This window comes from Homalodisca vitripennis, chromosome 2 (genome assembly GCF_021130785.1).
Source record: "Homalodisca vitripennis isolate AUS2020 chromosome 2, UT_GWSS_2.1, whole genome shotgun sequence".
Lineage (NCBI taxonomy): Eukaryota > Metazoa > Arthropoda > Insecta > Hemiptera > Cicadellidae > Homalodisca > Homalodisca vitripennis.
The window spans coordinates 163922330-163948469 of record NC_060208.1 but is presented as its reverse complement, the minus strand read 5'-3'; the positions used below and the strand labels follow the sequence as shown (position 1 = coordinate 163948469).

The 26140-nt window shown below is 32.9% G+C and overlaps 1 protein-coding gene across 1 annotated transcript; it reads left to right on the top strand.

Annotated features, from left to right (window-relative positions):
- The first annotated feature begins 444 nt into the window (after positions 1–444).
- LOC124354979 (transcription initiation factor TFIID subunit 5) lies at positions 445–24752 on the top strand. The gene is made up of 12 exons (XM_046805818.1): positions 445–620; positions 4184–4363; positions 5342–5544; positions 9478–9674; positions 9988–10189; positions 14384–14503; positions 16389–16534; positions 16627–16764; positions 18201–18394; positions 18900–19013; positions 21167–21344; positions 24513–24752. The coding sequence occupies exons 1-12, from the start codon at positions 477–479 to the stop codon at positions 24725–24727; spliced, it is 2031 nt and encodes a 676-aa protein (XP_046661774.1). The 5' UTR covers positions 445–476; the 3' UTR covers positions 24728–24752.
- Positions 24753–26140: the final 1388 nt, after the last annotated feature.

Genomic DNA, 26140 nt, shown 5'->3' with positions numbered 1-26140 from the left:
ATAATATTATTTTTATTTTTGGTGATAATTTTATCAAAAATTGTGGATATGTTTAAAATAAAGTGTTTTTGACTTTATTGAGTGTGAGAATCTTTTTGGGTATTTATTGCAGTGTAAAACCTACAAATTATAGAAGAAAAAAATTCATTACATTTTATTGTTGTTATTTTTGTTTTCTTGTAGTGTAAGATTTTTTGAGTAAATTTAGTGTTAATATACACATTTTTGTACAAAAAATAAATATTATAAAAATTCACTAATATATTATAACAAAGTTATGACATTTTATAATAAGTTTGCAAAATGCTAAAAATGGCATGGCACTTTTGAATAACACCTTCAAAAATACTTATGGAATTATTGGCTAACATTCCAAAAAAAGTCTGGTACTGAAAGAGTTAAGTAGTAAGTTAAAGAACTGAACTGCTGAATATAACATGTTTGGATGGTGTTTATAACAGTGCACCATTAGAAATATGGAGGTGGACCATTCCTTAGCCGTGAGTGCTGCTGGACAGGTGACTACTGCTGCAGCCCTCAACAGTGGAGACTCTCAGCAAGCTCCTGACAAGAGCACAGTTCTGGCTGTGCTGCAGCTGCTGAGGAAGTATAACTTGAAAGTGAGTCTGCACAAATTGTCTTGATAGTTTCTGAATTATACAGGTTCAGGTAGTGCAGTGTAAACTGTAAAGAGATGCGCAAGTTTCACAAAATCCCTTTACATATGTTTTTGATTAGTTTAACTGCACTTAATTATTCAGTCTAAAATCAAATTAATTATGTTTATTACGGTAGATAGACAATTCACAAAAGTTTACGCAACCACTTTTGTTGTAAAAGTTTTCTCAAGAAAAGGTTTTCTTCCTTCAAATAAAATAAATTAAATTACAAGGTGTGTCCAAAAAGTATCCGACCTTGACGTCTGGTATGAACTGATGTTACTCAGCGGGCAACGGCAATCTGGTCCCCTTCAAAGTACTCCCCTTCACAAGCCACTACCTTATTCCAACACTCCTCCCACTTCCGGAAACACTCCTTAAATTCATTTTGTGGAATGGCTAACAGGTCCTTTGTTGCATTTTGTTTTATTTGTTCAACATCGTCAAATCTTTTTCCTTTCAAAAGAATTTTTAATTTCGGAAATAGCCAGAAGTCACAAGGAGCTATGTCAGGACTGTAGGGAGGCTGTCGTAGTTAGTTGATGTCGTGTTTGACCAAAAAACGCTGAATAAGATTTGAGGAATGAGCTGGCGCGTTGTCGTGGTGCAGGATCCAGTCACAGCTTGTCCACAGTTCAGGTCGTTTCCTTCGCACTGCATCTCGTAGCCGCCTTAGGACCTCAAGATAATACTCCTTATTCACTGTCTGGCCTCTTAGAGCATATTCGTGATGAACAATGCCGTCCTGGTCAAAAAAACTGTCAGCATTGTCTTGACATTGCTTCGACTTTGTCTTGCTTTTTTCGGCTGTTGCTCTTCGCGAGTTTTCCACTGTGAAGATTGAGCCTTTGTTTCAGGATCGTAGCCACCCATGACTCATCACCAGTAATAACGTTTTTAAATAGTCCTGGGTCACTTTTTATCAAATTCAGATTGTCCTGTGCGATTTAAAGTCGACAGTTCTTTTGGTCTTCTGTCAGCAGCAGAGGAACAAATTTTGCCGAAACACGGTTCATTTTTAAATCTTCGTTTAAAATGTTACAAACTGATGATTTTGGTATTCTTAAATCTTCTTCCAGCTCTCAGACAGTCAATCGACAGTTTTCATTAATTGCTGCACGAACACGTTCAACATTTTCACCGTTTCTGGCCGTTGAAGGCCTGCCAGATTGGTCATCACTCTCCACTGATATGCGGCCATTTTTAAACCGCCTAAACCACTCTTTTATTTGTGTATCGCCCATAGACACGTCACCATAAACTTTCCGTATCATAGTAATTGTCTCTGATGCTGAATAGCCAAGTTTTTGGCAAAATTTAATGCAAATGCGCTGCTCAACACGTTCAGTCATATTGAAAAGCGACGCATACACATGGCAGTACTGTACGGAAAAGAGCGCTGTGACTCACTGAGTGACCGGATCGTATTCAATGCCTAATATGGGAAGGAGTAGGCTCGCCCCTCCCCTCCAATAACCGGTTCGAGCAGGTCGGTTATGCCGCAACCGCCTACTGGTCGGCGGTCAGATACTTTGGACACACCTCGTATAGTTAACTTTTCTTGTTTCAAAAGAAAATTGAACTATAAATTTTAACTTTCGTATAAAACTGAAATAACATAATATTTATAGTTTAATTCAAAATAAAATGTACTATTCCCTATATAAAATGTTTTAATAAATACAAACATTCATAGCTATAGAATATTAATTCCACAAGACAACACATTTGTGGGCCAGGGAGAGGTCCTCCATAACATAAAACTGTTCCTGATTCTAAATATATAAAACTATGAACCCTCAACCAATCCATAACAGACATTGTAAACTATAATCAGAACTTAATACAGACATAAAAATAACTTAAAGTTTGTTAATCTATAAGAATATTTCAAACATAAAAGTACTGACCGAGAAAATTGTTGTTGAGACAAAATAACTAAAGGTACGGTTGACATTAAAACAATTAATAAACAGAGTAAGTATATTGTCAGTAGTGTGTTTAAATTCTTTAAACATTTGAAAGAAAACAAACTTTTTTGAGGTTATACAATTAAATTAACAGCCCAGAGCAGTGTGAAACTGCCCATAGATTCCATCCATAAAATAACTAATCCTTTGACATGAATCCTAACCTGGTTCATGAACTACTTCTGACCGTGTTCCTGAACTACCAATAACCTAGTTCCTGAACCAGTTCAATTAAGAAAACTAAATTAATTTTATTATTTGAAAACAAAAAGAACAAATACAAAAGAAATGTATAGAATCTACTTAACAGGCATTCTAAAACCAAAAATTCTGGTTTTTCATGAACAAAGTGGACTTGATTTCACAGGCCAAATGCAGAAAAAAACAAATCTATAAATGACCGTACCGTAAGAATGAGGGTTGTATTGTTATGTAGTAGACCATGTATTGAATGTGTATAGAAAGTGTTATCAAAATTGGCTTGTATGTTTTTGAGTTACGGCCATCTTTAGATTGGTTTTGTCAGCACATAGCCTTTTAAATCGGTGTGGCTCCGAAAATAGGTGCGGCCTAAGAATGAGGGCTCTATTATAGTATAGTAGACCATGTATTGAATGTGTATTAAAATCGGCTTGTACGTTTTTGAGGTACAGCCACCCATATGTTTTTTACAGTTTTTGACATGTAAAATCAATTTATCTCCGAAAATAGGCGTGGCCTAAAAATGAGAGTTGTATTGTAGTATAGTAGACTGTGTCTTAAATGTGTATATAAAGTTTTATCAAAATCGGCTCGTATGTTTTTGAGGTACGGTACCATCTATAGGGTTTCTTAGAACTTGTCTTGTTAAATGAGTATAGTCCTGAAAATGGCCACTGTAAATGGCGATTATTATCATAAAAATAGTCTTTGTTCCTTTAAAATCTTTATTTGTAGTATTTATCTTCATGTTATTAAATAAATATATATTTATATGGGTTAAGTTGATGAACTAAGTTAGGATTCAGTTAGGAACTAGGTCCAGGTACTAGTATTTTCTATGGATGGAATCTATGGCCAGTTTCACGTCGGCCAGCCCAGGCTTGCAGGTACTGTATGCGAAAAGACTGTTCAGCAAATTAAGTTTTGTTTGAATCCAAAAAAAAAAAACATTACAATCAGTAAAGTGTAATAACACGTTTCTATCTTATAAAGTACTTTATTATAAATTTGGTTGTAATAACCAGTTTATTAGAAGGATTGTTCTCATTCCGGTTTTAATTATTTGTTACTAATAGATTAGGATACAGTTTTGCATAATTTCTTCAGTATTGAAACCAAGGATTATTCTGCAAACATAATATTTCTTGGAATTTAAGTGATATGGATGAAAGTTATTGTTTGCCATGAACGTATATTATTTATTTCTCCCTTCAGAAATCATGTTGTTTATACTCCATGCCTCCCTAATTCTAATTTAATGTAATTTAAAATTACCGTATTATGTTTAGTATATCATATTTATGTGAACCAACTTTGTATCTGTAAAGATTTGTTCACTTCTTTGTTTTCCAGAGCACAGAAGAGAGCCTACTGAGAGAAGCAAATGTGAATTTGGACATTGGAAATCAAGGTTCGGAGTCTGAAGTGAACACAGTGCTGTCAGCATATAAGAGTGAGGGCAATCCAGAATTCTATGAAGAAGCTTACACTGATTTGAAAAAATTTGTTGAAGGTGCATTGGATACATACAAAGTAAGTATCAATTATATTTATAATGTAAATTGTTCTCTTATTGTAACATATTATAATTTCTAAATTGTTATTCACTATATAAATACAGTTAATTAGAATTTCCTATTCTCGCTACTTAAATGCCATAGGGCTGGACAAATTACTAGAAATTTGGTTTTTAAAATCAAAACATTAGCCAGCTGCTCATAGCTAAAGGGACTGAGATGTAGGACGACCTACCTTTATTGTCACACATTTTCCACACCTCTACCAAATGACACATCTCACACTTAATTGGTTTAAACGAAAAAAGAAAGTCTAGTACTCTTTGAACACACACTTATGGTAAAAAAGTTGAAAGAAGTTTCTTGACATATGATACATCTATTTTTTTAAAGTTTGTTTTTTCAGCACCAGACGATTTTTTGTTTTACTAAATCATAGAAAATGTTCAGAACAATCCTTTTTCCTTCTTATGATGTATTGCATGTCAACCACTGAATAAGCTTGTATTTAATTTAATTTAGTGATAGTGTTACTTCAAATCATCTTTCTTTGACTTGCTCAGTAATCAGTGTTCCTGACCTAGCATTGATTTATGTTGGTGTTGGAGTTGTGGTAGTCTTGTCCCTTTAGACATGTGACAAATGTGAAGTTCATATTAGGAGGTTATTGTGGATGAGAATTCTTTACAATTTTTATTATTTTATCTTTTGTGTTATTGTGGTCAGTGGTAAATTTCTAAACAGAGTATTCTTAATTTTATGGTTTAACCATTTTTAAATATTGTCTTAACTATCCAAGAGAGGATGTACCTTTTTAGTACTTATTTGATCTCTTTCTGGGGCTTGTGATTTTTTAATATTCGTTTACTAGATATAATTTAAAAAAATAACTAAGTATGCACGTTGAATTGCTTGCTGTCATAAAATAAGAATTAATTTGTGACTGTTTTATCACTCAATAATTGGAGAGTTTCATGTGTGATTGGAATTGCAGCACGAGTTGGGGATGGTGCTGTATCCTGTGTTTGTACACATGTACCTAGAGCTGGTGTACAATGGTCACGAGGCACAGGCCATCAGGTTCATGCAACAGTTCAGTGGAGACCAGGAGATATACTACCAGGACGATCTGCGTAGGCTGGCCTTTGTCACCAAGAAGGACCAGATGAAGGGCAACCAACTTGCAGAGACATTCAAGTAACCACTAATCTATACTAGATTTATACTGCACTAGATTGACGAATAGTAACTTATTCCAACTGAAGTTGGATTATTTCTGATTAAGCAGAGGTCACTTGCAGGGCACTGTACAACTGTTATGTTACATTTTACTTTAAATATTGTAGAATATGTTTTCTTCACTTTAAGATAGTTATCAAGATTGGGGAAGTTATGTCTGGCTGGCGGCTGTTAAGATCGAGGCTATTAATCAACGCAGCATGATTGTTTATTTTACTGACTGGTACTATCACAAAGGATGTATTTAAATTGTTGCCATTAGGAGGGTATGGTTGGAAGCATCACTGTCAGACCATTCATTTACTAATTCCTTTTATGAGATTTGTAAATTTTCAGGTTTTCCAAAAACTTTTACGACATCTGCAGCGTACTTTGAATGGGTAGCCTCTGTAATTAATTGGAAAATATTCTAATGTTGTTTAGTTACCAAGCAATTAAATATTTTTTGTTATTAATTTCATCACACATGAGTTAAAAAGATAATAAACTTGAATACTGCAATTAATGTACAAAACAAGAAAATAACAATATAATTGTATTAGTTGAGAAAAAATTAGTAGATTTTGTGACAACTAATGGATTACTAAATTATTTTTATGGGATTTACTTATACACAATATATTAAAAACTGTTCCAGATACAATAAAATTGTTTAAAGCAAAAAGATTAAGACATTGTATAAACATTCCAGGAACCTTTAATTTTTTCTAGGTTCATAAATAACAAAATTGTACATTTTTTGTGTTTGAAGGCCATTATATTAAAACAAAATGATATACCAAGCTGGCCAAAGAACTTAGTTGAGATATTTATAAGATCAATTTGTGTTCCAAGTTTCACAGGCCTTTTATGGGACAGTTATCCACAAGCTGTGTTATATTGCATACATATACACTATTGAACAGATGGTAGTTTTGGCTCAAAACTACCATGGATGGTAGATAGGGGCATGCTCAGTGAAGTTATGCAGAAACTATTAGTAGTTGCTAACATGAGGACAATTTTGTATACAAAATTTACCTAAAATTAAAACATGAAATATATGTATAAACATTACAAAACTATAAAGAAATATTGCAAAATCTGTTCGCTTTTCTTGGTTAAGATTATTAAACCTTCGCATGCCACCAATAAATCCACTTTCCTATAATGCCAAGACAAGTAAAAAAATTTGTTTCTTTAAATTAAAATCTAATTTATATTATAACTAAATTATAAAAGGTAAAAGCATAAAAATTATAAAACACACAATTTAACTTAAAACTATCTTATTTATTGATAAAAAAAAAATTATGGTTTGCCTGTAAAGTCGGTTTTACGGGCGAAGATTTTACGTGACGTCTTTTTCTCGGTAGAATATTTATTGATATGAATATTATTAAATTGCACAATAGGAACAAGGAATTGAATGAAAATAAGAATTGCACAAATTTTAACTATAGAAATATATTTTGTTTACTAAAACATTGTACATAATTTGAAATTAATTAAAAATTTTTTATTGTAAAATGGTAAAGTTGAATAAAACATTTACTAAAATTGGAATTTGAAATTCTTGCTAAACACAGTTAAATTCTAAACTCCGCGCGTGGTGATTGGTCGGTTTAGTTCGTTTGTTTGGTCGCACTGTTATGACAGGTTAGAGGTTATAATTTGTTATTTTAAATGTTTGACTAGCAATACGCGCTGTTTCTTCTCAATCGACTGAATTACGATTGATTGCAGAGTGATTTAAACTAATAATTTACTTAACACTATCAACATTTGTCAATAGTATGACATAACCTATAAACTCAGTTTCTCAACTTTTGTGTCAATCTAACAATTAATCAATCAATCATAGTTTACGATAATGAAATATCAGTGTAACAATTATTTACCTTTATTGTTGTAGTTGTTGTAAATGACGAATCTAAGCACTCCACATTTTCACGAATAAACATAGTTATCTGCTTTATCCCGTGCGGCGGGACCCACAGTTATCTGCTTTATCCCGTGCGGATCCCGTGCGGCGGACCCACTGGACGGGCATCGTAACGTTACCGGGCGTTACACTTTTTCATGATTGACTCCGAGCCGCAACCTAATTTAAGACGTTGTCACGTCAAAAAAGTACTGAAAAGTTTAATTATATTTTACTATAAAACAAGATCAATATTTCAAACTAATCACAACACTACAGCACGATGACGAATGATAACGAATAATAATGAGATAGTAGTAGACGTGCGCTCTCATGACAACCGAGAAAGCGGAAAGCGAGAAACCAACACGGATATGTGTTTGGCATTTGCTCTGTAGGAGACACATAACTGACGAGCAGGTGGTCGGAATAAGACAAATGGCACTTCCCTCCCCCTGCTGCAGAGTGAAGGTCATTTATATATACTTCCTTGGCAACCGCGATAAGCACGGAGCGTGCACCGGGCATTTTGAAGGCCTTTAGTGAGCTAAAAAGAAACTCTCCAGGAGACATAATCTATAATATTGGATATAACTATATTTGGCATTTTGGTCAAAGTTTACCATTCTAATATATCCATCTACGGCGTGGGAAGGGTTAACTGTCCTTGGCCATTTAACATAATGCTCAAGCTATTGAAGATTGGCTCTTTTGAGTTTATTTGGGCAGGCAGAATGTCTCAAATATAATATAGCTATTATAATATATAATATTATATAGCTATTATATTATAATAATATAATAGCTATATTATTATAGCTATTATATTATCTTTAGCCCAAAAAATAACTTAAATTGAGTGAAAAAATGAATAAAAATGAATAATAATTTTCTCAATTTATGGAATTAGCAAGTGACAAATCAAAATAATTTATAGAACATTTAGTGACAGTTGTTATAACAATTATTTCTTGGATGCAAATAGAATATTTGAAAATTAATAATAATTTTCTCAATTTATGAAATTAGCAAAAGTGACAAATCAAAATAATTTATAGAAAATTTAATGATAGTTGTAAAAATTATTTCTTGATTGCAAATAGAGTATTTGAATTGCTTAATACAATATTTTTGGATTATGATTCCTGTAAATTTAAGAATAGTCATATCACTTATTCCAATTACCTTAAGTTTTCAAAGTAATATTTTTCAATACTAAAGAGGTGAATACTATTTACTTGAGCAAGTCAGCACATTGATTGTGGCATGTCAGAAATCCATGGTCATACTCAGGTGCTTCGTACAGGAATTCTTGGGGAATCTTATGACATCACTGATAATGATCTTAAATCTCTATAACTACACCTGAAGGAAACAACAGCTTTTTGATGTATTTCTAGAACTTACAATCGATATTGTATATTCATGCCATACATGTTTTATTGTGATTATGAATACATCATTTTATGGGTGCTGAGTGCAAAACACCTACCTAAATAATTATGATTAAAAAATTAGAATTTAGTCTTTAACAGTTTTTCATTATTGTATTATATTTTTCTGAGGCCATTAAATATTTTAAGACGTTTTAATATAATAATTTCAGCTTGTAGCAAAGTTTTAGAAAAATTACATTGCAGTCATTGTTTGAAACTCAGCCTACATTATACTTGTTTTAAACTTGTATTTATATTAATTTTTAAAATGAGGTGATGTAGAGATATGTGTATGTAATAAGTGGAAGTCTACTTATAAAAGTTTTATTATGTTCAAAGCCTCCTTGTTCTGTTTGAAAGGATCCTTGACAGACCAGTGGCCCATGAGGACTAAAAGGAGATTAGCTTCTATTTAAAGAAAACTATCAATTTGTTGCCTAATTAATACATTCAAATTGAATTAATTTTTACCTACTTCATCTCCAGTTTTATATTTAAATTAAATAGTGTATACATTTAAATATGTGTTAACATAATGATTCATGTGTCCAGATCAAATGAATTCATCATCCGTATGTCACGAGATACATTGACTCTGCTCAAGCGGCACCTGCAAGAAAAGAAGCACAGTGTCCTGTTGAACATCATCCAGGAACACTTGTACTTTGACATGTATGAGGGTGTGGCCCGGAATAAGCAGCAGATAGATGCGACTGCTGGAGCTATGGTGGGAGAAGCTACAAGGCAAGGTAGGCATCACCATACATACTATCTACATATACTGTAGAACATCATCCAGGAACACATGTATGAGGACATGGCCCGGAATAAGCAGCAGATACATGTGACTGCTGGTGCTATGATGGGTGAGACTACAAACATCGCTCTCTCATTTGGCTGCATTAAATTGAAATTAAAACATTTGTATCTGGTAAAGAAAGGAAAGACGGAAAATGGTGATTCATGATTGGAGGATAATACAATAGGTAAGTGGGGAAAAGGTATATAGGAAGGAACAACTGGTATCTACAATTAATTTACGCATTATATCATATTTTTCAGATAATAAGACCAAGATATTCTATGGCATGCTGAAGGAGCCGGATATCCAGTATGTACCAGCGGATGAGGAAGAGGATGGTGGCGAGGGAGAGGGCGGAGACAAACCCAAGAAGAAGAAGGCCAAGAAGGATCCTCTGTTATATAAAAAAGCCAAATCTGATCCTAATGCACCTCCATGTGATCGGTTACCCTTACCAGAATTGTGAGTTTATTGGCATTTGAGTGAGCATTTTATGAATTTGAAATACAGTATAAGGTACACTTTTCTGGAATTATGTGCATTCAGACAAGAATATACTGAAAGGAAATGTTATCCCTTTTTAATTGATACTACTACTTACTGCCGTTGAAAGCTGTAGTTTGTTTCTTAAGAGGGTTTTGGAGATTTTTTAACTGTCGTCTTAACAACAGCATCCACCCAGATGACTTAAGGTTTTGTCTAATGTTTGTAAAGAAAACCCCATGTCTCATCACTTGTTACAATAATTTTATTCAAGATGCAGCTGTCGTCAAAAATAATGATTTTTTTGTTATAATTATTGTAAGAGATATGTGAAAGTCTGGTAATTTTTGTTATTTTGTAAATGAGAATGCTAGGACTTTGTGCAGATAATGTAGATGTCCGTATGTGAGAACATCAGACTGACATGTTTGACATCCAGATATTTGGATCTAAATGATTAAAACCAAATGAATACAAACCACAATCATGTTGGACATCCTAATCAGTGCATAAAAGCAAATCAAACCAAAGCAGACTTTATTCATAAATGTTGAGTACAGAATATATGTCAATATATGAAAGTAATTATAATTTTGGTATATACATGAAAATAATTAAAAGACAAGGTGTCAAATCGTTCCAGTTTAGAAATTTTCCACTGAGTAGAAGGTCATCTCGGTCAGCCAGGCAGTGAGGCGTGACCTGAATGTTGATATTTTCTTTTCTTCTTTGAGATGACTTGGCAGGGGATTGAAGAATTTTGTTCCTGCATAGGAAGGTGTTTTTGCAAACATTGCAAGTCCACAGACCTCACAAGGTTGAAGATTGAAATTCAGTGAATTTTTGTTGTTGTGGTTGTGGATTTCAACAAGTCGTTCGGAATTGCTTTTAAGAATATGGATAATGGATTGAAGGATAAAAAGTACAGTAACAGTTAAAATATCAAGATCTTTAAAGGCCAACATGTCTCTCTTGGACTCAGGTTTGCCAGCAGTCGTACAGTTTGTTTTTGCAGGATTAGGACCTTATTCAGATTTCCTGCAGTTGATCCACCTCAGACTAATAATCCATACCTTATGTGGGACTCAAAAAGTGACAAATAAGCCACTTTAGATGTTGTTAGGTCTGTGACAGCCCTCATTCTTTTGAGTACATACAGGGCAGTACTCAATTTGTTGCAGACCAGATCTACACGTGGCATCTAAGAAAGAGCATTGTCCACAATGATACCCAAGTACTTTGTTTCTTTTTCTGCCTCAACGACATTGAAAGTCCCTTATTTTTTCATTGTTTGCTCTACCAAAGAGAACTTCCTTAGTTATAAGTCAACTTGAAGTTCTTAGTCTGAGAACTTGCTTCATTTAGTGCTAAGCTATTAACATGACAATATTGTTTAGCTACATTTAAAGCAATCTAGGTCTTACAGTTTAGACTATCAGGCCGCTTTTATGCCAGCATCAAAGCAGTGCTGTTTGCATACATTGTGGTAGTCATATTTGTTGAGATGATTGGATAAGTCATTGGTGACAATATATAAAGTAACGGTCCAAGAACGGATCCTTGAGGATTCCCTCTATTGATTGGAAGTTGACCACGTCTTATATAATAAGTTGTGTTATTCACTGTATATTTTATCTCCACCAACTTGAAAACCAGTGCTCCTCTGTATTGTTAATTTCCAATGTTTTGATCTTGTTAATTAGTAAGTTATGCCCTAGACTGTCAAAAACTTTACTAAAATCGAAAAAACAATACTGTAATCAAGTTTCTTTCTTTTAACTGATCAATAAAATTTGTGATGGCTGTATTGGTGGATCTAGCTGAGGAATTTAACTTCAGTGAAAAAATAGTTTTTTCAACCTCACAGATTTGTCAAATGGAGCTTAAAATCAGATACAATTTCATGATCTCCACTTGGTTGTCAGTTAGATCAAGATTGTGACCAGCTTCTTTCAGTGTCTTTTCAGCTACAGTTGTTAAATATGTATTTAGATGTTCTGCAATATGGAGTGGATTCTGAATTGTCTTGCCGTCAACTATCAGTTCAAATGCTATTTCTGTACTCTTTTTGGTTACTCACTATTTATTGTGTCCCAGATTGCTTTAGCCTTGTATCAGCATTGTTAATATAGTTTGCAGCGACTTGTTTTCTACAATGTTTCGACCTACAATCATGCTTTTTATACTCTGCTGTTAGTTTTTGGCTTCTGCCCCAGGACCAAATTTTTATTGGTCAAGAGCCTCAAGAAAATACTCTTAAGTCCAATAGCAACAGAATCTAAAATGTTTTTAAATTTCTGCCTCTTTTTGGATTTGGATTTTTTGTTAGGCTGTATTCATTGCTGAAATAAGGATTCCACTGAACTTTTTGTAGGCTGTGTGTACATTTTCTACAGAAAATGGGATACATCAAGATTTCATCCCATTTTTCTTCTTTGAAAATTTTCCAGATGGTCTAAATTTTTCTTATTTAAGTGCCTCCTTTCGGAATCTGAGATGGGTGGGGGTACTGAACACATGTAGATTTAGCTTAGCTGCACTTTATAATCTGAAATTCCTGTAGTAAATGATGAAACTTTGATTTCCTGTGCGTTGATATTTGTGCACACACAGTCAATGGATGTGGATGAAGTGATTGTCCCTCTGTTAGGGGGAGCTGTAAACGATGAATATCATAAGCTGCCAGAGTATTTGATAGCTTTGCATTGTCCATACTCTGGTTTAGAGATTTATGTCTCTCGTAATGATAGGTGACTTCCACACAGGTATAGTGTCCAAAATATCAAACATGTTCCAGAGCTAAGTTGAGGTCTTCTCCGGAGGGGTGTAAAAAATCCCAGGACATAAGTGTTTTTCTGACCTTTAGAAATAACTAATTGTTGTGTTTCACACACCATTTCTACCGATGGTTTTGTAATGACTGGTTCTATTTTATATCCAAATGTACTGATCTTATGAAAGGCAACTCCTTTCTTATGTGTAGGTCTGGAGAAACCTACAATTAGATCATAATTTGGAATTATGGTATTTTCAAGAGTTTTTTAACCCATATTCTGTAAGTATTAAAAGACTGGAAAGCTTGTTCTCAAGACAGTTTTTCTTGAGAACGTTCCCATTCACAGACTGAAACTAAGTTATGCCTGATTATCTTGCTAAATTCAAAAAAAACATCAGTGGTGGACAGTTGATCCAATGTACTAACAAAATAATAAAACATTCAACACCAATAATTTGAAATGACAATACTTTTTGTTGAGACAATATTTATAATGTTCTAATACTTATGAAGTCAAGCGTAATGCATTGATAAAATTAATTCTTATATTTTCCCTGACACTAAGAGAAGGAATTAATACTTGTGTGGAAAGTGTTGGACTATATAGTTCATTTTTGCTGTTTCTGTTTCATATTGCTGCAAAAGTCAATTCCTCTTCTTTTAGTTGGCAGCACTGCTGATGAAAGTTCTGAACTGTCTATCACTCTTTCATTACTGTTATTAAAAGCTGCTAAGTATAGAAAATATATGCTAAGCTTAGTTTCATACTAATAGTTGTGTATATTTTGGGATTTAATTAAATGTCTTTAGAACAGAATACCTAACACCAAACAATTGAAGATCAACATTTTTACCATTGAGATACTGAACCAACATATGGAAAGTATGCAGTGAAATATATTGCACAAAAAACAAAAATGGAATCACATTTGTTATTCCCCCTGGACTTGGAATTTCACACAATTCGTCCAAGATGATTAGAACATGCATCATGTTAGTTTGTCTTTGATTCTGGATAGTGTTTCATTCACAAAAAAAAGAAGTGAATTAAACTTGTGTAGGGATGTTGTTTGAGTGAAGCTTAACTTCTCTCTACAAAATCTGTACAAATTTCTTTAAGGAAATAATGGCACACCGAATTGAAGTTCTCGATTTGGCTGTAGGGACTTTACACTTTTTTTTATAATTAGTCTGGCTCCTCATTCAAATATATAACTTTTATATGCGTTTAGTGTCTCAATCTTCCCTAAAGTCTTACACAAAATATTGACATTTGTACAGCAGCATTTATTAGATCAGCTTTTTATAAACACCTAATTTAATTCCTAAGCAGCCAGTATTGCTTTAAGATGTATGTACAAATACATCACAACTAATGAAGATGGTCTTTAATGCAGGAAAGATGCAGACAAACTGGAGAAAGTGAAAGCGATGAGAGAGGCTATCAAGCGAGTTACACTGGGACCCGAGAATCTGCCATCAATTTGCTGCTACACCCTTCTTAATGCATCTCACACGTGAGTTATAGACTGCTAGCAAAATATATACAACATGTAGTTGAGCAACAAGTCAGGAATTAATTTTGTATTGTATAAGGAATATGTTTTGTTCAAGGGTTATGGTAGCACTACTGTAACAAATCTTTTGCATAATGTCAACAATTACATAAAATGGCTGGGAAAAGATGAGAGACCATTTTGTGTTATTTGAGTAACAAATTTAATGTCCAATGTTAAATTAGGTTGTACTACTACTTGAAAGATGTTTGTAAGTTTTCTGAGTACTATAAATTTGGATCTTGCTGAAATTTAGTGCTAAAAAGTAAATGAATAAGTGCTTGCTCTGTCAAATTCACTCTTCACACTAGTTTTCTTTGTAATTTTAAAAGTTTTGTTTTTAATAATGAAAATCAGGGGTGCCCAACCTTTTTTACCCAAGGGCCACATTGTAAAGCCTTTATGGCCAGGCGGGCCAACATCCCAGGGGATTTGGAACCCCAAACACAAAACGTATTGCCCGGGGTTTATTCCAGAAATCTTGTGCAAAATATGAGTTTTAAGGTTATTTGGCCCTTGTTTCCTGATTGTTGTAATTTCTTATTATTTATTAGTTGTTAGGTAAAGGTTTATAATATATTATGTTTTTAGGTTCTTTTAGTAGAAATAAATATAAACCCAGACTTTTGGATGTTTGCTCTAATTCTGAGGGAACAATAAAAAAGTCACCAATAAATTGAATACATTGATTTTAATTAATCCTACTAGGATACTATGACATACAAATTACGTGGCGAGTGGTGACCTTGAGTTGGGTAGGGGTTACGTCGCTGCACCGCGCGCTGTGCCGTGCTTTACGCGCGCTCTATTCGCCAGCCGGTAGTCAGTGAAATCTGTCTGCCGTTTGAGTTGAACACTCATACTCCACCAAATGAATACGGCTCGTTCTACGTGAAATCGGCTGGACTGCTTGGTTCTCAAAATTTGTATTTATTTAATATTTCAAATGCTTGTAAACAAATTTGGTTTTTTTTGGCAACAAGGTGGGCCACATAAAACTGACTCGCGCGGGCCGTAGGTTGGGCAGCCCTGATGAAAATAAATAAGTATAATTTTTGCTTATATGATGTATTTATAAATCCTTACACTTATCTTGTACAGAGCCCAAATTTTACAGAGCAGTATTAACTTTTTACTCAACAAAACCTATTTTACTGATCTTAAAATTTCAAAATAACGTCTCGTCATTGATATAAGCTATTTATGAATCATTATTTAATACATTTGTGACTAATTGACTCATGTGCGGATGATGACAGTATAACAAATGTCAATGGGCCACACAGCAGTGCTTTAAACCTGATAAAATCCAGCCTAATATATAGAGTAGTCACACTACTGGTTCCAAAAGTGTTTTGTGCATTGTATTTGTGTAGCCTTATAGTTGCAGAATAATCATTTTTATGAACCAGATTTATTTGTTTACATAAAAAGTCCTATGACACCAGTGTGATGTTATCGATACTAATGGCATTGTCATATCACATTGACATAAATTTGGTGGTGAAATGATAGCGTAATATTATTGAAGAGATGGATCAATTATATTATTTCAATATTGCTCATTAACATCTGGGAAGCATAACAATAATAGATAACACGAAATAAAATGTTATCTATTAAACAAATTTTTGTAATTTTAAAATAAAGAAATATGTTGTATTTAAGATTTTAAGAAATTGACAATTTATTTGAATGGCAGTCTATTGTGCATTTCTTAGTTTTTAAGTGCGTTTATAGACCCCATTTAATCCTTTTTTCCACTCAAAGTGATTGTCCATCTCTCATTAGTATATATTACCAAAACACAAAACACTGTTATTTTGAAATTCTTAATTTCTTGAAGGGTCACCTGTGCTGAGATAGCTGAAGACTCCAGTGTCCTGGCTGTGGGATTTGCAGATGCTGTTGTCAAGGTGTGGAGCCTAATGCCGCAGAAACTGCGTGCCATGAAACCTGCAGAAGTTTTACAAGAGATAGATATCGAAGCAGGTTTGTCTCTGATTTATCTCCCGATTGTGACTGTTTTAGAATTAAATTATTACTGGCTTTGAACGTTACTATCTAGTGATACGTTGTTGCAGAGGATGTTCTGGCCCGTATCATGGATGATAGAAGTGCTGAAACGACGCGTAGCCTCCTCGGTCACAACGGCCCAGTCTACAAGGTGTCCTTCAGTCCTGATCGGTCACTACTTTTGTCCTGCTCAGAGGACAGCACAAGTTAGTGAAATATTTTTAGTTTGAGTTTATTGTGTTATTGAGATGTGTAATAATATAAATAATAAACCCAACTTAGTGAATGCATAGAAAAATGTAGATCTTTTTCCAACAGGTAGACTTTAATAATTAGTTGATGTAGTTGATGTAAACAACTATAAACAATCAGAGAGGAACAAAAGACAAGTGTAATTCAAAAAAAATTATTCAAAGTATTATTTAAATATACAGTTGGTTATGAAATGTTATAGCTTGAAATTTACAGGATGCACAGAATGGGTGTAATTATTAACAAGAAAATAAAATGCTTAGAAATAGAGTACTACACATTAGGTAGTATTATATTACAAACTATTATGTCTACAAACTTAATAATGATTAAATTCCAAACGCTGATTAAATTTTCATTTGATCAAACTATTGGTGGACATAAGTTTTGTCTGGATTGCACTAATACAATCTCAGTGTCTTAATAAAAGCCAATCATTACTGTTGTAACAGGCAGGAAATATTTCAATAACTACAAATGACATTTCCCCTTTAGTTTCTGTTCAAAGAAGAATAAGTTGCAAATAAATTTAATAATCAAAATGTAATACTGGAAAAGAAATTGTAAATAAAAAATGAGGTGTCAAAAGTGTTATTTATTGTTATATTCACAAAAATATAAAATTAAATATATAAGAGTAGTTACTGCATGAACAACAATATTTACTATGGTTAGTATTACAGCTTTTGACTACAAGGTTATGTATAGCAATGTCTGTGGCAATTATTCAATTAAAACAATTGGGTATTAGTGCCAAAACACCTTAAACTTAAAAGTGAGTTGAGGAAATAAGAAAATTGGGTCATTGTTCTAAATTAAGTTAACTCAGTCCTGGCCAATAATAAATTGGGAGTGAAGATGCAAGAAATCTTTTTCCAGATAACACACATATTTTATAATGTATTTGGAAAGTACTTAATAGAAAACTCAACATTCATGCAAATCGTTACAACAGTTGGACCAGGGGTGAGTTCCATGATTTTGAATTTTTCTGTTCATTAACAAATTCCAAACAAAAATAATTTAAAAAACCAAAGGCACATTGTTTTTTGAAAACGATACATAATTACTGTAGATGAAGGAAAAACATTCTAAAGATGAAGTTGGGTCAAAGGTGTAAAATTGAAATAAGATATTATGATATAGGTTATAAAATAACTTTATCTAAAATAAGCATTAAAATTAAATATATAATTATTTGTTTTCTTGACTAGTTTGAAAAAATATCACATACTGTTAAAATATTAACATTAAATTAATGAGTTCCTGAGTTTTACATTAGTCATTATTCCCACTTAATACAACTGCATTATGGAGAATGTTTTGTAAGATTAAATAATTTAAAACACAAAAATATTCTTAAGTTATTAATACAGTTGAAACTGTCCAGTTCGACTGTGGAGCCTGATGACTTGGACGTGTCTGGTCGCGTACAAGGGTCACATGTTCCCAGTGTGGGATGTGCGATTCTCGCCTCATGGCCATTATTTTGCTACGGCAAGCCACGACCGCACTGCACGACTGTGGGCCACTGACCACTACCAGCCGCTGCGCATCTTCGCTGGTCATTTTTCTGATGTTGATGTATGTAATTTTTTTATATATTTCTAAACTATATAACTCAACTTGTTGATTGTTATTTATTATTAGTTATTTATAGCATGTTTTTAGTGTGTCTTTCACCTCGGAATCTGAATTTAAATTGAATTGCCACTTCTACATATAAAACTATTTATTATTCTAATCCCTAATGTTTTTCGTGTCATTCTTGATCACTATATTATTTATAATACTTAGGCCCAATCTCAGCTTGTGTCTGGAGCTTTATTAAACGGACAGTATATAATCTTATATGAACTTGATTGACTTGTCAGTGCATTTGTTAATTAAAAGTGTCCCATAAATATCTTATGTCTTATGTTTTTTGTATCAATCAGTTTATTTATTAAGGATTTAATTACTAGTATAAAATGTATAATATAACATTATATTTAACAGGTTACCATTATCAGGTAATTATTCAATTTTATATATTAGACTGTAGCCGATAAGAAATTAAATCCAACTGGAAGTCTGGGTTTTATTCCAGTGTGTACAGTTTCACCCCAACTCAAACTATGTGGCCACGGGCTCTAGTGATCGCACTGTACGGCTGTGGGACTGCATTACAGGAAACCATGTTCGGCTCATGACTGGCCACAAGGTAACTCTAATCTTACATTATTGTGATTATAGAATAGATGTTTACATTAAGTACCAAGTTCTCTACTCTTGTTTCTATCTGACATAGTTTTAATTTATTCACCACCGTTTCTGTATTGTAGTTTATGTTTTATTAAGTGAACCAATATACAACTGTTTGTCAAGTAGACATAGGGTCTCTTTTTTTTAACATAGCTGTGCCAAGCAAAATGAGAACTAAATTTCTGTTAGGACAGTGAAGTCTCACATGTCTTAGAGTCTGTCAGCTGACTTCTCTCCCAACATTAACCCTTTGCGATCGGTCGTCGACTATAGGTCGACCGGATAGTGTCACTGCTTGTTTGGCCATTTCTAACCTATTGCTGTTCAGTATTTGAGTTATTCAGTACTTTGGACTTCTATTTTGGTTACGTGAATTCTACATCGATCTTTATTCACGATATAGGAGGCATTGGAAGTGAAAATAGAAGACCAACTGACGTCTGCACTTGCGCCGTGTTTACAAATATGGCTGGTCCAAGTACAAGTTTTACTGACGATGACGAGATATAGATGAATTAGATGATTGTGATAGTATTTTCAGTGAAATTAGTATCCAAAATGAAAAACAGATTATTGAAGAAGACCGTGATAGTGATTGTGAGTTGAATCATAGTGAAAATTCTTCTGGAAACATTGTGGTAAATGATGGTAACCTAGACGACGAAAGTGATGTGTTTGGATTGGAAACTTTAGGTAATGATGGGGAGGAATTTGATCAATTCGTGGATAATGTGATAGAAGTAGGACAAGGAGATGCAAATAACAGAGTTAGGCCTAGGCTACAAACTAGTAGACATGTTACCCAAAGTAGGCCTAGGGCTGGACCAAGGCAAAATTATAATACATATAATGTATTATATATAATATTATATAATATAATGAATAACATGTATCTGATAAGATCCTAGTGCCTTTTCACCTGTATTCATGTAATTCTGGTTTATTACATATGTATAAAGAAATAAAAATGATTTTTTTTATATTTTTATACTTTTTTTATATTTTTTAAATGTTACTTAAAGTTATAAAAAAATACTATAAAAATAATGTAAATATTCTTTTTAGGTTATTTACATTGATATATAAAGAGAAAAAAATAAAAAAGTTGCAGAAAAAGGGATTTAAAAATTGCATTTGTGTATTATCAAAGAACTGTACTCTAACAGAAATTAAATACGACCTGAGGACAGTCGACGCAATTTTTTATTGAGACCTCAAAGGGTTAAAATATAATTAATGAAAAGATACGCAGTAAGGATCTAGTTTTTTTGTCATTGACTGTACTGTTCCTCCACAGTGTGAATGTAGTTCAATTTTTTAAAGCATTGTTAAAGTACATGTTCATGTGTTTTCAGAAGTAATAACATTGTGACATTTCTTAATATTTGCTAAAAAAATCCTTTTCATGATTAAGCACAAGCAGATATTTGATTTTAAAAAATAACATCAAAATAAAACTTACAGTTTGTAGAGCAAATTAGTACAGAAAACAAATTTTATACACATGAACGATGTTATACAATAAGTAAGATTGTATCAAAGAAGAATCAAGTTTCAAAAAAATTAAGAACAAATGTGTGCATAACATTAAATCTTGGCGATGGATAATATAATAGTTTGTTATATTTAACATTTTCAATACATAGGTCATTGTAAGATTAAGTGGTCCATAATGCAATGAAAATTTAGGTTCAATATGGCAATGAATGATTGCTGTTTCTTTACAACCTCCGATCTCACGCCTTGATGGCTAGATAATTGGCAGGTCATCAGTGAGCACAGTAGTCAGTCAAGCTATTAATGTTGCAAAGCTTATAAAATAGTGTTGGAAATAAAATAATTACGGGTTTTTATTTATTTTTAAATTAAAGAACAACACATAGAAAATAACACGTAATTATCATTAAATTTGAAGTAAAAGTGTACAATATTTCTTGGGAAATTATAGATAAAAATAATTTCTTTTATCTGAAGTATAGCTGAATTGAATTCTTCTCTAATATTTAATAATTTTGGGAAAAAAAGACTAACTTACCTGTAACTTTGAACCGAACTTTACCACCCTCACATATTTCCTGTGACTGGCACATTATTAACAGATGTTGTGTGTAGGGTTCGATCTATGCCCTGTGTTTCTCCATCGAAGGCAGATTTCTGGTGTCAGCTGGTAGTGACTGTCGTCTGCTACTGTGGGACTTGGCTCACGGTCACCTGCTCGCGGAACTCACAGGTCATTCGGCAACCGTGCACAGTCTTTCCTTCAGCCGAGATGGTCATATCCTCACTTCTGGTAATGTACCATACATACACTACATTACCAACTTCTTTTAGTCTTATATTTGTTTAATTGAATGCTTTTTTTACACATCTTAAACATTGGTTTAGACTATTTTAATTAGGAAGAATTTACTTAATGAATTTGCTAGTTGGTTACAGTTGAATGTGTATCTTATTAATATTTTTAGTTTTTTATTTAATCAGACCGAATTGCCATCAGTTTGTTTTAAGTGCAAGAAATAGGTTCTAATATTTGCAAAATCATGTCACTTTATAGATATGATCATGTTGCACACTCACCTGTCGCTTTTTGTTTTGTTTACACCATTTTAAATAGCTCACAAACCATTTCAATTGTTATTTGAGATATTTTAAGACAGGCCTGACTATATTTTAGCTAGCCAAGGCAATAGAATAACAATTAATCTCTCATCAATCAGCTCCTCAGAACAATAAATTCATTTCAGCAAGTTTTATCCTCATATTGTGTAATTTTAATTTATGTAGAATGACATGCACCATTATCATACTCAATGTTGTCTATAAATATAGTTTTATGCAAAATTTCAAATCCATATGTCAGTTCGTTCTTGAAGTATAGTGCAGACAGACAGTCTATAATAGTAGTATCTGCAGAGTAGTGATATAAAAAAGATGCCATTGGAAAAAATGCACTTTGAATATGTAAATGATTTACAATCTTAGTTTATATGTAGTAAAACAGTTTTAAAGCTATTTTAAAGTAATTTTAGCAATATTTTTATAAATTTGGCAATTCTTATGAAACATAATACCTGTCTAGGAACATGTGAGCTAAGATTAGGCTATGTTCTGGATAGAGAATCGTTTACTTTTGATTAGAATATATGGGGTATTATAATTAACTCATTTTTGTAAAAAAAAGCAAGTATTCAATTTGTAAATGCAGGAAATGGTTATAATATTTGAGTGTTAATATTTAATACGAAAGTAGTTTTTTTACTAAAACTTACTAGCTCTTAGGACTCCTGTGTCCAGTATTGCAGGACATGGCAGATTCCCCTACAGCTTCGGCATAAATATGGAAAATTTGTCCTCATGTCTAAAAAGTATCCTGTGTTTTGCATTGGGGGACATGGCCGATTCTCCTCCAGCTCCGATCAATTGACCTTGCAGCCGAACATAACATTTAAATATCCTTTTAAAGGCCCAAATTACTATCTATATATATAAAAATGAAACTGTTTGTGTGTAACAGCATCACTCACAAACGGCTGGACGGATTCGCCTAATTTTTTTTTTAATTTGTTCGTCTTGATCTGTAGAAGGTTATAGGATACTTTTTATCCCTTTCCCGATTCAGGATTCCGCCCCACTGGTTACAGAAATACCCGTAAGAAATGCATTGCAGCAAACATATGTTATTAAGTGAAAGAGTCTTTTCAAATTTTTAATCAGCTGTTCTTTGTAAACATATATAATGCGACAAAAAATATATTTATATATAAATTTCTTTACACTTATAGTTTTAAAGCATAGAGTAAGCTTAAGAGAAACGACAAATTTTGTTTAAACTGTTTCTGCAATCATAATATATAAAAATGAATGTTTGTGTGTTTGTCCTTTATAGACTCAGAAACTATTGGACCGATCACTATGAAAATTTGTATTTTTCTATGTAGAAGGTTTATACGCAATGCCCATTGATGTAACTAACCACCAGGCTGTACTGCAAGATATAAAAGTTATCAAAGCGCCTGCACATTATAAACTGCAATTACAACACAGTAGTTACGTATATTAAAATATCCAAACACTATTTGAAGGCAAAGAAATATACGGGCAAAGCTTAAGAGACGCGTGCGAAGCCGCGGGAAACAGCTAGTAGATTATGAAATTATGACCAACTAGGTTGTTTTATATCAGTTACACATTTTTGTGTATTTTACACATGGTTTTTCATTATTTTGCATTTCATGGTTACATAATTTATAATCAACAATATAAAACATGTTAATATAAACAAAACTAATTTTCCCCACTTAAAATATACATATCTTTTAAAAATTAAAATAAATTATTGAAATCTAAAACAATTGCATGTGACAATAGTACAAACGAGGGCTATTCAGAAAGTAAGGGACGTTTTATAATTATAAAAAAAACCAAGTACCAGAAAAACATTTTATCATATACATGTGAAAGAGGGACTAAAATTTTACTTTTTTACATAATCACTATACAAATTCAGGCACTTATTATAGTGGTGGATAAGAATTGAACTTTCAGTCATTACGTTGTTCTTGTACACTTTACACAGTTCCTGATAAATTTTTATTGGTTGCCAACCAAAAACAAATCACAGTCCGCACTTTACACCTGGCAGGATTTTTGATTTCAGCATACATTTCAAATTTGAATATTAAAAAAACGGGCAGCGAGGATATCGGGCATTTTATGTCGATAGCTGACATAAAAATGACACTAATTAATTATACTATGAAAATTAATTAATTATTAGTGAATAAACGTTTTCACTATACTCTACATTAAAATAAAAACAAATTTTAATAAATGTAATTATAACACAGAAGACTTTTATACTATCCAAACATCAAGCTGTTCTCTAATGCACTGACTTCACTGCTCGGGATTGTGTTATCAAGGTCTGAAATTTCAGAGAACACTGTAAGAAAGGGTTCCGCCTTATTGTTAACAATCCGCCTACCACTGCTGCTGGATGAGTCACTGGAAACAATTTGTGGCTATAGAGCTGTAGTATTTGATAAAAAATAAACCTTTTTAGTTACATGTCTCTTATTACTATTAAACATTTAATATATTACTAAATACAAGTTAAGAAAACTTACAAACATACTTACATAAACTAGTACAAAACAGTATGCATAACTTTTACAAAAAAATATATACACATTTAAAAAGTGTTCATATTATTTGTTAGTTTTAATTCATTGAACATAACCTTGAAGCGTGCAGGTAGACTATAAACAATTATAAAGTGATTTGTCCTGCAATGCAGGCCATACTGGAGTGTGAGGAGAAACTGAAAAGATTCCTTAGGAATGCTAGAGGTTAATATACTTATTATTAAACTTGAACATATTTGCTTTTAATTGCAGATATCTAAAAACAAATTTCTATAACATTTATGTTATAAAGATTGTGATAATTGTGTTTGCAGGATCTCTGGACTGCACTATCAAGGTATGGGACTTCACCAAGCTGACAGATGAAGTGACACTGGAAGATGTCAACATCTCACACAACCCAGAGATCAAGAAGAATAGTGATAAATATCTGCTACGCTCCTACGCCACCAAGAACTCTCCTGTCCTTTGTCTTCATTTCTCGAGAAGAAATGTCTTAATGACTGTTAGCATGTATGATTCGTCCTGAATAAATTAGATATATTTTTTTTTAATTACCATGTTTTAAATGTTGAAAAACCCAGTTAACCTTGCAAGGTATTTTTTAGTTGACATCTAAGTATAAAGATCTAGCAAACTATTAGAAGATATTAACATGCGGCTTAATATTTTTGTACCTGATCTCCCAATACAGATTCAATAGATAATGCCAAATATGCAAAGGTTAGTTAAATATCTGCTAAATATTGTTTACAACCCTCTTGCACAGTTGTTATAGTGTGTGGGGTACCTCCTGCAGCAGGAACTTTTTGACCAAAGCTGTTCGAAAAACACCAGTTTATAATAGCAACTTGTTACTGTCGGACAAATCTTAATGTTACATATTTTTAGTTTTACATTATTCACTGAAGTATTTCATAAAGTTGACATTAACCTTCTATGATAATATTATTTTTAACATAAGATTTCTACGTTTACAGGAGTTTCAGTATTGGGCCTGTTATGTTGTACATTACAGCAACTTGGCCAAATTTGTATTGAGTTGGCCTGTGCCTCGATAATACAAACATTAGGTCTGTCAACACCTGTAAATACTTTATTACCAAGAATTGACCAAAATGTCATCTTCATCTTTTTCCTCATAATTTAGCGTTGCTTTAACTAAGGAAAGTTAATATCAAAACTATTGCTACTATCATACAACAAAGAATCATTGTCCATCCAGAGATCAACACTCTTGCCACTTTGTTTTGCACATTGTACTGGGTTTATATTTTATAAACATAATGACGGAGGCTTTAAGCTCCTTTTTTACTGAAATTAGGAGGTCAAGAAATGGTATTAAAATTAAATTTATTTCAAGGAGAAATGAGTTAGATTTAATTAATAGTAAGTGAACAGATATCATGGATTTGCGCAGGCATACGGACAGACAAGCCAAAACAAAGATGTGTTAAGTGGTATGTGAATAGAGGGGAGTTTAAGTTAAGTAAACATGAAGGGAAGTCTCTAATGAATTCCCCTCAGTCTAAAGTGCAGCAGATCTTGACAAAGATAATGGGCAGTACCGGAAGTCAGTAGTTTAAGCGTGGACGTATTGGAGTAGTGTAAACAGGTTAGTACATTACCGGTAAAAAAAAAGCTGAAATGGGTTAACACAGTTATAAAAACAATCAATACTGATAGCTCACTAAGTCTGATGAGTGAACAATAACATAGGTTGTTCCCCGAAGGAAGAGCCAGTGCTTTAAAATAGCCAAATTAGTTAATGTGAAATAAAGATAGGATTATTTTCCTGGAAAATTAATTTTGTTGTAGCAAGAGTTAATCTGGCCAATAATTTTGGTAGTAAATTTCATCTAAAGATACGGGAATGATGTTAAACTCGGAAAATTATACATGCCGGTTTAAATTAAATTCTGAGGAAAAAGTTGAGCTTTTA

Excerpts from the sequence above, each read along its gene's own strand:
- LOC124354979 (XM_046805818.1), top strand. The coding sequence starts at position 477 with ATGGAGGTGGACCATTCCTTAGCCGTGAGTGCTGCTGGACAGGTGACT. Across the intron at positions 5,545-9,477 it reads CAACTTGCAGAGACATTCAA|ATCAAATGAATTCATCATCC; the intron begins GTAACCACTAAT and ends TCATGTGTCCAG. Across the intron at positions 10,190-14,383 it reads CGGTTACCCTTACCAGAATT|GAAAGATGCAGACAAACTGG; the intron begins GTGAGTTTATTG and ends TCTTTAATGCAG.